Below are 13433 nucleotides of genomic sequence, written 5' to 3'. Positions count from 1 at the left end.
CCTGAACAAATTCTTGGAAAAGCTAACCTGCCGTTTTACCTTTTGTCCTCAGTGGAATCACATAGCCCTTTTGGTCAAAGAACTGCTGTTATTTGTTTTAAAGAGTACGCGACTCCAAAGAAATATCCCCGGCATACGGGTATTCCTTCCAAGATTCCACTCTAATTTTATCTATCATTTAGTTCGTTGATGAAGTTTGGCCAATTTTGACATTATTTTTTTTAAATCTGGAACAGTAGTTGTAATAGTCTTATTCTGTATGATTAGTGAAATCAGTCTCATTTACTGTAATCCTCATGTTGTAACATATTTGATTGGCCATAACATGTTTTTAAAATAAAAGGAAAATAAAATCTCGAACAAGTCCTTATTTTATGAAGGAAATCAGGTTTGAATGACTCGATATGCTTCATTTCTTGCGAAGTATAAGAGCCTTTAAAGGGCTAAAAAAGGCTCGAGTTTAAAACTCAACCGGCTTTGTTTAGCCTTCGATGCGATTTTAGACTGTCTAATAAACTCATTTTTGAGCATTTGGTTTGATTGAATGAGCCATTTGCCACATTTGAACTAATTAAATTTAATTTTGGGATATTTATATACAACCACCCAATTCCTATTTATTTATATAGCACCTATAATTCACTTTTTTATATTTATATCATCCAAATCGTTCATATCACATTAAAAATACTATTATTTTGACATATATTGACATGTAAAAAATGAGGTTTAGGTGTTAAATATGCAATTAAATAGGATTTGATTGGTATGCATTTTCTTATATTCTTTTAATTTAATGGATTGGAATAGTTTGGGTTTAATGCATATTAGTTGCGCTTGCAGATTGGGATCCGTTGAATTTGATTATATTTTGTTAGTTTTTGGCATCATATTGTTGACCTAATCTAGCATCAATCTTTTGGGTAACTCACCCTCTTGATACTTAAGCCCAAATCACAATAGGGAAAATAAATACTATAATTAAAAGCAAATAAACATTCACACTTGGAATTTTTAAATTTTAAAGAGTTAACAAGAGCTCAACTAGGGTTGAGGTTGAAGGCCGCGGGGTTGTGTTTTAAGGAGAAATTATGGGTAAAGCGGGTTGGTTGGTGAACGGTATTGAGTTGGAGGTGGTTGGAAAAGGTGGTAACAAGTTGGAAGTGGCTGGAAGGGAGCTACATGAAGAAGGCAACAATAAGTAGGTAGGTGGTTGGAGGAGCCGACAACAAATTGGAGGTTGCTGGAAGAGGCGTCAACGAATTGGGGTGGTTGAAAGAGGGTGTTAGCAAGTGGGAGGTGGTTGGGAGGGAGCGACAGTAAGTAGATAGGTGGATGAAGTGGCCGTTAGCAAGCATGAGGCGATTGGAAGGGCTAATAGTGATGGCCGGCTGCAGGGAAATGACAAAAGACTGTTTTTTGGGTAGTGGCAACAACCACGGCAATGATGGCAACAAACGAGCAGTGGAAAGTAATGAACCATAGATAAACACCACCTCATGTCAAGTTATAGGCAGAAGACATTCTCGACTTTAGATACAATCTTTAGAGGGAATGAGGAGATTCCAGTGATAGTCTTTACAGAAAACTAATAACAACTGAAAACCTAAGCTAAATGAAACACATATATAAGCCTTAGATAACTCATATTGGATCCTCCTATGGAAATGAGGTCCTAATCCACGGTGGAAGGACCAATTAACCCTCCCGAATCTGAACCGATTCGGTCCAAACATAAGAACGCGTGGGATTTTCCCACGGCTCCCTCTTCGCCCGCACCCGCATCAGCTCGATTCGACTTCACTTTTCTGTATGTTTTTGTTTTGTTTAGCTTATTTTTTTTTTTCAAAACATGTTTGGCCAATGTAATTTTTATATAATTTATCTTTTATTTTTTTTTTAAAAACCCCTTATTTTAAAAAACACTCAAAACACTTAATAAATTTTTATATATATATTTTTTTATTTTTTTAAAAAAATTCCCTTATTTTAAAAAACACTCAAAACACTTAAATTTATTTGAGTATTTTAAAATAACTATCACAATCAAATATGTTTTAATTCAAATGAAAACATAAACAAAACAAAATAAAAATAAAATATAAAAATTAAAATTAAAAAATAAAAGTGACCTCAAATTGGGGCTCAATTTTGAAATCAAGCAAACAAATTGCTGAATACCATTTTTTTCAAATTATTTTCAAGCATGTCTGGTTAACTTTAAGTACCACCTAGGCTTGAATCCAAACAATTGCGATTACATAAAAGGAAGATAGATTCATGCGTAATCGTTTTTAGGTATCTGCGCATCTAATTAAAAATTTTCATTTATTATGTTAAAAATTTTGTGCTTAAATTATGTGAAAGTACATTTTAGTTTTGATAGATTAATATTGATCATATTTCGAAGTGATGTCTTTAATGTACTTTTCAGTATTTTCTAGTTTTGGAATTTCTTCTTGTTTTGGTGTAGACAGGGTGTCATGTAACATCATGAAAACTTTATTTGGAATGCTACTAATACTACAATATAAGTTTAGAAAATGTAATAAAGCTCTTTCCTCAAGTTGATTCAAGTGAAGCCATTTTTTGATTAGGCATCTCCTTAATACTATGTATTTCAATATTTTTAGACTTTTTCTTTATCTCTAATATACTTTTCTGTATTTTCTAGTTTTGGAACTCCTTCTGGTTTTGGTGTTGGCAAGGTGTCATGTTGTGCCTTCTAACACATTGTATCTATATATTTCTTTCTGATTAATATATTAGCCTTTTTGGGATTTCTATAAAAAAAATAGACACACACACACACAAACTACATGTTTTAAGGATATATTACCTGATTTAGGGCTTTAAACTTAAAAATTGCATAAATATTAAATTCTAATATTTCTTTAAGAGAAAAGTATTAAATGAACCTCTGATTTTTGCCAAGGTAAACATGGCACAAAAGTCTACAAAAATTTTTGAGCTTTCAAATATATATATATATATATATATATATATTACATATATTATTTTTGGGCAGAATTTTCTAGAAAATAAAAATATTGAGTGAGGTTACTTATTGAAAATAAAATAAAGAATAATTAAGATAAAAACGGGGCATTTACATGCAAATGGCCCAATTTCTATTGTCTATACTCATCTAACATCTATATTTTGAGTTGTAAGCCACCCAAAATATTCATATCACATATTAGACATCACCATTTTAGTTATGTAAAAATTAAGGTTTTGTTAGATATGAAAATACAATGAAATTTAGTGTTTTATATCTTTTTAAAAAACCTTGCGAGACGGATAAGACGTTGGTAGTCTGCAGAAGTCTCCCGCCATGGCGCTCGTGCTCCATATCCAACGCGAGACCCTCGGCCATGGCTTCTATTATTCCCAGCCATCCTCCACGAGGCGAGTTATACCAGGGATCAGGATCGGAGTTGCTTTTTGCCGGAGACGACGATCGGCCGCCCATTCACCACGCGCCGCGTTTCCTTCTAGGACTCAGGTGATACGTCTCCTTTATAGTCTAAGAACTATTTGGGTCGATTTCAGTGATGCGGTATCATAGGGCAAATGGATTTTCTACTTATGCTACTATCTCATGAATCTTCTGAAGGATTGCTTTCCAAGGATATGTTTGGTGTACTATTTTAGCCAGGATTTAAGTAAGATTTAGCTTAAATTCTGTCCAACAGTTGCTTGGGACTTTAAATCCCATCGTTTTTGAAAGATCCCGTTTCAGCTCAGTTATTGATTAAATTTAGTAGTTGCTAAATCCCATCATTCAAATGATATAAGGGATTTAAGGATTTATATCCTTCAGAAAAGTTAATTCTTGAAATGTATGGTTAAACAGCATGTTAATATTTAGCAAGATTTATAACAAACAGTTTTGAAGTTCTAAACCTCTCAAAATTTAATAAATGCAAGTGCCAGCCCTTTCCTTGTTGGGGTTTACTTTTTGTCAAAAGTGAATTATACGACGATTCTATTTTTTTCTTATGATGAAAGTGAAATCAGTGATGTTAATCATCATTTTAGGCTGGTTGGTTCAATTGTCCGTTTTATCAATCTTTGAGTGCTATCTTATTTATTCAATTTATTAGGAACTTAAACATAAATATTGCTTTTTGCTATTGCTGGAAGCTAAGTTAGGTTTGTAGCTAATTGGTTTAATGTTCCTTAAATTGTAGAGGATAATGGAGAGAATTTCAACACACGATGAAGTAGGAGGTGCTGGAGGCTCTTACTCTTATGAAGCTTTGAAAAGATTGGACCGTCTATGGTCTAACATATGTGCAACGACTCCACCAGGTATTATTCAGTTTTTAATAGATATTTTTTTAGTTAAAAATCATGTAGCTAGATGCTCACTTAGATTGCACCTAAAATGACAGTTATATGACACAAAACTCACATTACTGAAGCACAAAGTCTTTGTATTTAACTCATAAGAGAGCTGAAAAGACTAAGGCAACCGCATCTTCTTCTTGAGGCGGGATTGCAATTTATTAGGGCCAAGATCTATATCAGTCATTTAGAGAAGAAATGCCTGAATTGAGAGCTGTTCAGAAGAAATGCCCAATGCAATAAGGATTCACGATAGCGACTGCGAGTGCTCATCTCTAAAATCCATTTTCCCCATGCATAATCATCTTTTTAATAATTGTTTATTTTTAGTTGAGAATAGTTTAATAATGGAGCTCTAAAAAGTAATTGTGCTTGTGAATATGCAGTGATTTAGCAACAACAACAATAACTACAACAACATGCCTTGATCTCACTAAGTCGACTACATGTATCTTTTTTTCTCCATTGTGTCCCATTGAGTGTCATATTTTCATTTAATTTTAATAAATTAAGATCATTTTTTATGCAATGTGCCCAAGTTTTTTTAGGCCTATCTCTACCTTTCTTAACATAAGTCATGTTTAAAACGTTTAATCTCCTAACTGAATCCTCAGATGGTCGACGTTTAATGTCACCAAACCATACGACTCTCTCTAATTTTATTTGCCACTGGAGCTGCACCAACCCTTTCATGGATATATTCGTTTTTTCAACTGTAAAGCCACTCATCCACCTAAGCATTCTCATCTCAACAAAACTTAACTTAGTTTTATGCTTCTCTTTTATCGGCCAACATTTGGCGCCATAAAGCATTGTAGGTCTCAGCACCATCTAATAAAATTTTCCTTTTAAGTGGTACTTTTCTATCACACAATAAGTCCGATGCATTCCTTGATTTTAACCATCCAACTTGAATTCTAGTATTCTACTAATATTATCCTTTCCATTTCCTCATCACTTTGAACAATAGACCTCCTTTTAATGATTTGATTAACCATAGTTACAAATTTGTTACTATTACTACTAAAGTTACCTTCCATGTATTTAATTTCATACCTACTCAAATGAAAATCTTTAGACTCTAAAGTAGATCTCCATAATTCAAATTTTCCTGAGCTCTCTCTAATATTATCCACAAGAAGGATATCATCAACGAAAAATATTTATAAAGGAATATCCTTCTGTAAATGTCTAGTAAGAGCATTCATAACTAATACAAAATAAATGGGCTTAAAGCCAATCCCTATTGTAATCCAACTAAAATAGGAAAATACTTGGTCAATCCTCATTCAGTTTGAACACTAGTAACAACTCTAGGATACATATCTTTAATGACTTGAATATAAGTTATATCAACATATTTTTTTTCCAAAACTCTCCAAAAAACTTGTCTTGAAACCTTATCATAAGTTTTTTCTAAATCAACAAAAATATTATGTAGATCCTCTTTACTCAAATGCAGTAATCTAGCATTAAGTTTAAATTGCTGAAGATCAACGTCCGAGGAAATTTTTTTTTTCGGGACTTTTGAAAAATGATCGCTTTTCGTTACATAGTGTAAGTGCAGAATATGAAACCTTCAAGTAAGATGGTGGTGTAGTGGAAGAGAAAAATATGAAACCAAAGGAAAGAGAGAGAGATGAACAATTACAAAGAGAGAGTAAGAAGAAGCATAGTGTCTGAGGAACTTCACACTCTACATTTGAGATAAATCAATTACTAACTCAGATCTTTAAACTTGAAAGAACAAAGCAACAGTTCGTGCGTGCATTCTTATATAGGAGCACATGATCACATAATACATAAACAACACAAATATATGTATGGCTATTTGGTTTTGACCTTCTTATCATCATCATCATTAGCCTTATCCCAGCTATCTGGGGCCAGTCTTGCGTATTCTTATTTTTCATTCATTTTTCTGAAGGTGCATTGTGATGTTTAATCTATTCTTTGTAAATCAATTATAATAAATTCTAAGCATATGTTTTAGAAATAGACTTTAGTGATGGAAAAGTATAAAATGCCTTTTTTTTTCCTAGTTGTTTGTTGTCACCCTCACCTTATCTTCATCAGATGCTACTTCAATATTTTTTTAATATAATCATTCTTTATTTATTCTTCATAAGTTTTTCGCACATTCATTTTAGCATTCTTGTTTCTGCTATACTTAAGTATTAATGAATTTTTTTAGAGCATTATTTTTCAGATTCATATAATATTGCCAACTTAATTAAGATTTTATAAAATTTGTCTCTCTGTCTCCATGATATACGTTTTTGAACTACTCATGAAACTTCTCTATTTTAATCATGAAATTTTAATTCCAAAAGTTATATTCTCATCCATATCTCTATTTTTCTTTTATGATAATTTTAAGTTAAACTTATCATACCTATGTATTGCTTTATCATTTAATTTTATTAAATTATAATTGATATGTTCATGCCAATTAAAATTACATATTATATATCTTCTTTTGCTCTAGTAATTATGAAGCCTTTTTCTTCAAAATATTTTTTAATTTGTTTAAATTTTCATTAATTTTAGTAAATGGTTCACCAATTAAAACTTCATAATTTGCCTTGAGAATGCATCTTCATATCCAATAAAAAATACACATAATATTGATCATTGATAAAACCTATGATAATTAAAAACTCCTGGGCCACTCTTCAGCTACTTATATCACATTTTTATTTAATAGTATTATTATTATTTTGACACACCTTGTTTGTTTTAAAGCACACTAAATCAATTCTCATGGTACTTGATTATACTCTTTATTTTGTTCGATAAAAATTGTATGAAGATCATTTATATATTTTCTATGCTTCTTCATTTATTATTTTAAATAAAAAATTACATCTATAGTAGATCTTCCTCAGATCAAATTAAATTGTCTCCGCAAAGTTGATATAATTTTTCTAAGCTTTTTTTTCCTTACTCACTCTCATAGTTTTATTTTATTATTCATAAGTTAAATTTTTTTTGTCGTTAGTACAGTCTTGAATGCTGTCTTTGTTCTCAAATATTTGTACCAAAATACTTTTGCTGAAAGCATTTACCATCTTGTTGATTTTATTAAAAGATTTGTTGATCAAATCAACACAATATCCTCATAACTCTCCAAAACTCAATAAATATCAAATATGGAACCATGCTATTTTAATTTTTATATAGTTACTATATTGTATGCTATGCTTTTTAATAATAACTTCTCCTTAAATTCTTATTTAGTGTTTTCTCGTAGTAAAATTTTCATCAATTCTTAGTATGTTTACCTTAAATCAATAATTTTATCATCTTTATTTTAATGCATCTTACTTGATCAAAATCTCTAGAAATTTTATTTTTTTGTCTTAGCTATTCTATTTATCTCACTTTCTTGTTCTTAATACCGATCATATTATATCAATTGTGGTCATTGCCTTTGCAGGATCTTTATTTTTTATTTATTTTAATCAGAATAATGATAAAACATTTCTTGAGCTCTCTAGTGTTTGCTTATGTTCTAGAGCATACATATGTGATATGTGGAGGTGTAATTCTAAATTCCAAGTCCTTTATGATCTAATTTTTTTATTTGCAGATGAAAGGGATAGCTACAAAGTTATTTCTCGAATTTCTGGTCCTTCCTTTGGCAGTGAGGTGGATAAGAACAATTCCAAATGCATATTCCATGTAATAGTTTGTGGTGGCACTCTAGGCATTTTTATTGCTACAGCACTAGTTTCTAGAGGCCTACATGTGGGCATTGTGGAAAGAAACCAGCTTAAGGGGGTAAAATATATTATATACTATAACATATTGTAATTTGACAATTGCTTATAGTAACCCTTTCTTACCAAAGGATGTGTTTGGTTAATCAGAGGGAGCAAGAGTGGAATATCTCAGGAAAAGAGCTTATGGAACTTGTCGATGTTGGGATTTTAACAAAATCAGACATTGAACAGATATGCACGTCTAAGTTCAATCCAGTAAGTTACTGGACCTGGTCGTACGTACTCTGCTGGAAAAGTGTCATTTGTGACCCACCTATTCAGTGCAACTAAGTATGCAACATTACAGTTTCTTTTATATAGATGTCCTGGACCTCTTGCTTATTATTTTACTTTACAGAACAGATGCGGCTTTGAGAAGAAAGGTGAAATTTGGGTTGAAGACATTCTTAACCTTGGTGTTTCGTAAGTTGAATTATTGCTTCTTTTCTTTTTGTTTCATAGTTCCCCTTGTTCATTTTGGCTTGAATGAAGTGCATTATTCTAACAGTGGTTAGATGATCAAAGTATTGTCTAACTTTCATGAACAAAATCTATAGGATTTTGAGGGAAGCCAGACTAGGAGCAAGGGAGTGTAGAGTTGAGGAGTTGAGGGATTTTGATTTTGGAATTAAGGTTTGATTTAGGTTTTGTAAGGATTAAGGTTTGCTGAAACCATGAGAAAGAGCTTGATCATGAAGAGGAGGAATGAAAGAAAGCCCTCAAATTATTATATATCTTCTTTGTATGAAAAGTATTACTTTGATACCCTCCTTCAATTGCCTGAATCCTTTTTATTTTTTTGTAGGAAAAGACGACTATTGTACCAATTGATGGAAACTAGAACTTGGTTATACTTCAATCATTTATAAAATAATCAATTCTGTGTGCTTGATATTTTTGAAATGGATTTGGATTTTTCCTTGAATGTGTAGGCAAAGCGCGAAAAAAGAGCAAATAGGGAGAAGATGATAGGAGAGAGGACTTTTGGCAAGGAGGGATGCCTACGGTTGGCTAGAAGAAAAGTAAGAAAAATGAGGAATTACAGGACCCTTTTATTAATTCATCAATACTATGATTACCACATAAAGGATTATCTACTTATAAACTAGTACATGCCTACAATACCCATTAGAATAATATTATTGGATCAAATTCTCATTTAAACATAAAGTAAACTTGCGACATAAAGCTTTTTTTTTTTTTAACTTGCAACATAAAGTATGCATATGATGAAAAAGAACATATGCAAAATGCAGTGAAAGGAAATCTAAATTGTTTTGATCTTTTGTTGAGTTTGGAACCTTAATGATTTCTTGCATAAACTTGCACGACATAAAGTTGATAGGGATCAACTTAGCAACCGCATAAATAAGAACACCCAATTTTTGTGACACAGTAACATCCAGTATCAAAATTTATATAGCAACAAAACATATCAAATTCTCTATGATATAGTTAATGGGGATGCTAAAGTAATCTCACTAAAACAAGAAATCAATTTCAATGGAAGCAATGGTTTTGAATGAACCACAAAATTATCTTGAAGGATTAAATAATAAAACAAGTACTTGGATGACATAATAGTGTATCCTAGATTTCTCTTCTTAGCAAGTGATGCTAACCTTGTTTTGAGTGTTACAGTTCTTTATAGAGGCAAAACCCTAGAGCTAATTGCATCTTAGGCGATGATATTTAAGAATACTTTCAGTAGAGGATTGTAATTTATAATTTATATGAGGAAAATGATTGCAAATAAAGACTTCATCAAAATTGAGGAGCTTATGACTAGGAAACCAAGGACATTAAAATCAAATATTTATATTTTGTTTTTATTAGTTTATGTTATTTAAATTTCCAACCTCAATAACTTCTAGTTGAAATTAGTTCTTTAATAATATCGCTATCAAGATTTGATCTATAATTAAAGATTGAATAATTTGTGACTTGAAATTCTTGAGTATTATTTAGTGTCTCACAACTAAGCAACACTCATAAGAGGTGCTGAGGCTAGACTTATAATGCCATTTAATTATGACATCTAAGTCCCATATTCTAAAAAGATTCTTTGGGGTTTATAAATAATCAATTTGAATTGTCTGGACATTTTTGTGATTTTCTGAATTTGTATAAATAATCTAAAGTTTATAATAATTATAAAGCATAAGGGAATTTAGACAGTCGATATAAATTAGAAAATACAAAATATCTATTTTCTTAAAAATAATTTAAATTTAAAAGGAGAGTTTATATTTAAGTTTCTTTAAGTTTTCTTGAATCCCCTTAATTCACTATTGATTCATTCAATCTGATGAATAATTAATAAAATTAAAAGTTTTTTATTTTATTTCTTCAAAGTAGTTTTTGTATTTGAGAAATAAAAAAAGGATTTTAACTATTTTTAATTATTAAAGTCCAATTTCATAATTTTAATAATTGTACAGTTTAAATGATTTAGGATAATAGAAATTGTTATTTTAATTATTTAAAAAATAATCTATAATTTTAAAGTGTCCTAATATTATCTATGATAATTTTTTCAAACTTTTGTATTTTTTTTTAAATTTAACTTAATTTATAATAATTGAAAAATACACAATAAATTAAGCAATATATTAAATTTATTTTATAAATTGATGATATTTACTTTTAAAACTATTTTACAAATTATGTCCTTTTGCTAGTTTTAAATTATAAATGTTTAAAATTATTATAATATAATTGAATTATTAATTTCGTTAAATGAATTTGAATTCCTAATTAATGGTTTGAATATATTATCTGTACTTCATCCAACAATTTATTATGACCTAGTAATCATTGATCATTATCGGTTGAAGCCAATCATTATTAATGTCAACAAATAGTGACCATTAAATCATGATTAGATGATGGTGAAAATTGCTTATAATCATTGGCTATGGTTAATTTAATCCAACATTGCTAATGATTGATTTGTTTGGGGATTATATTTGGTGGATCATGGTCAACATTTATGCATGCAAATAAGCGAAAATATCTTTGTGGCTTATATTAGAGGTAGGTTCAAAAGACTCTTAGAATTTATGAAAATGTTTAGTGCTAGTATCAAATTTTTAATGCAAGCTTCATCCGAAATAACAACTATGACCATCAAGTTTGAAGGTATAATTTGATCATTTGTATGCTCCCTTTGCACTTAAATGTTTGATTTCCTTAGTTTCTGATGAGCCTTAAACATTTAGAGATATTGTGTCAAAAAATTTTACAAGAATAATAAGGAATTTTTTCAAATTGTTCTTCTTCCCTAAGACAATGAATCAATCTACATATTTTTTAAGTGAAATAGCAACATCTATTTGCAAAGATTTATAAAAAATAATGGCTATGAAGTATGAGATGGATTGGTTGAAGCCATGAAAATGAAGCAGATAAAATATAACTCAATCATGATTGATAGATGGTTTATCAGATGAGTGAGATGAAGATATTACTTCAACATATGCATCAGATTGCCATACACATAGTAGGATCATGATACAAATCGGGGCCAAAATCAAAGAACAAATTACAAGAAATATATGGGAAAATTCAAATTAGGGCTAATTTGATTAAAAACAAATAATACAACTCAAATACATAAAGATAAGGACACACAATTCGAGAGGTAAACAATCTCCCCCATACTTTGGCCTTAACACCTACAATTCGAAAGGTAGACGATCTCTCCCAAACCCTAATCCTAAGAATCAAGACAATAATCTCATAGCATAACTCTAATTTTAAACATATTAGCTTTATTTATACTAAGCATTAATAAACAATAAAATACTATATTGCCCTTAAGCGTCGGTCTAACATTACTCGCCTCCCAATAAGACACATTTTTCTCAAGGTGAAAAAAAAAATTGCTTGATCAAATCGTATGGCTCTCACGCGGCAACATCATTTGATAATCATTTTTGTTTAACCAGAAATTTGTAGTGATCCTCATGAGTTCGAAATGGTCTTGTACACATCTTTTATCCGCATCCAAATCTGTTGGTACCCTGAATTCAAGTTAATCTTAGAGAATACTGCATCCCCATAGAACTCATCAAGTAGCTCATCACTGAAATCTTTATCAACTTTGTAGCACGTCTTTTCCATGTTATGCAACTCGATCCAAAATTTAAGCCCTTTGTTCTGAATTTCCCTTACATGGTCTTGAGTTTACTAAGGTATTGCATAAACTGGGTCATCATGAAGCGTCGCCATCTTGTCTCTCTTCTGAATAATCAGTCCCTTACACTCTCCCCCGCTCTTCTCAACTTGTCTCATTCCCATCATTACTCATTAATCACCTTCCGCTCGAAAGGCTGCCACAGCAAAGCCCTCCTTTGGGCTTGCACCTATAGTGGTTTCCTTGTTCTCGACCAAAATCCTTCTAATTTATTTTATGCTCGTTGTTGCTCATTCCAAACTGCTAAATGTCGTGCAATTCCTTAAAATATTGCCGCTCGAATACGCTTCCAACTCCTTCGCTCAATCACATGTACTTCTGTTTGTTCCAACCGTCCTGATGGCACGCTATTCCTTCTAAGTGTTATTGCTCAAGCCAGCTCTCGATTCTTTTGCTTGATCTCGCAACCTCAGATCACCTAAAACAACGACATTGCATTGATGCCCCACACAAATCCTTCAGATTGTCGTCGCTCGTGTCCCCTCTGAACTATTCCGCTTGATCCTGCAGCGGCCGACAATGAGTTAGCGTGAAACTCCATGATCTTCTTCTTCATTTTCTCCGGAACCATGAATCTCCCTTCCACAGATAAAAATTGTCTCTCCATAAGAGATAAATTCTCAACAATTTCATATCTAATTTTACTCAACTCTTTCTCTAATTTTTTCTTTAGAATATTAATTTTTTCGGCTGCTGTTACTCTCTGAATGTTTTCTATCACTAAGGCAGAACTTTGTACCCCGCAATCTCGTCTTTGGTTTCCCAGCTAGCTCAAATGACGACTGTAATGAGAGGTTCGATGGTTACGAGCAATTGCGACTTATAGTCTCGCGAATGATCGTTGTTGGCCTCTGTTGACCTCAATTTTCGTGAGGTCTAGTATTTCTCGTAGGAATTAGGATCTAGCCTTAGGGGTCTTCCTGCGACTATCTTAGCACCTTAGAAGTGGTGCCCGCCTCGTTTTTGTTCGACCTATTTCCGTCCCCTTCTGGAGTTTCGCGTGTGTGGTATCAACTTCTAGCACTTAGAAGGACGAAACCAACATGAGGAAACCCAAAAGGGATTTCCTATAGGACCTTCCTGAGCCTTAGGGTGGCCTTTTGCACAATTCGCACTCC

At 31.8% G+C, this 13433-nt stretch overlaps 1 protein-coding gene across 5 annotated transcripts in view; it reads left to right on the top strand.

Annotated features, from left to right (window-relative positions):
• LOC110026117 overlaps nt 1–13433 on the top strand; it is a 62943-nt gene that overhangs the window by 5706 nt on the left and 43804 nt on the right. For 4 of the 5 annotated variants that reach the window (XM_020726921.1, XM_020726922.1, XM_020726919.1 and 1 more), the window contains exons 4-8: nt 53–139; nt 4197–4317; nt 7946–8136; nt 8226–8333; nt 8476–8540. In XM_020726921.1, the coding sequence (XP_020582580.1) occupies nt 53–139; nt 4197–4317; nt 7946–8136; nt 8226–8333; nt 8476–8540 (572 nt within the window). Of the gene's footprint in view, nt 1–52; nt 140–3303; nt 3509–4196; nt 4318–7945; nt 8137–8225; nt 8334–8475; nt 8541–13433 lie in introns of those variants that run through there. The other variant, XM_020726923.1, reaches the window with a different exon arrangement.

The sequence above is a fragment of the Phalaenopsis equestris genome, unplaced genomic scaffold (assembly GCF_001263595.1).
Source record: "Phalaenopsis equestris unplaced genomic scaffold, ASM126359v1 Scaffold000352, whole genome shotgun sequence".
NCBI lineage: Eukaryota > Viridiplantae > Streptophyta > Magnoliopsida > Asparagales > Orchidaceae > Phalaenopsis > Phalaenopsis equestris.
The sequence above is the reverse complement of the archived record's forward strand: the minus strand, read 5'-3'. Positions and strand labels throughout refer to the sequence as shown.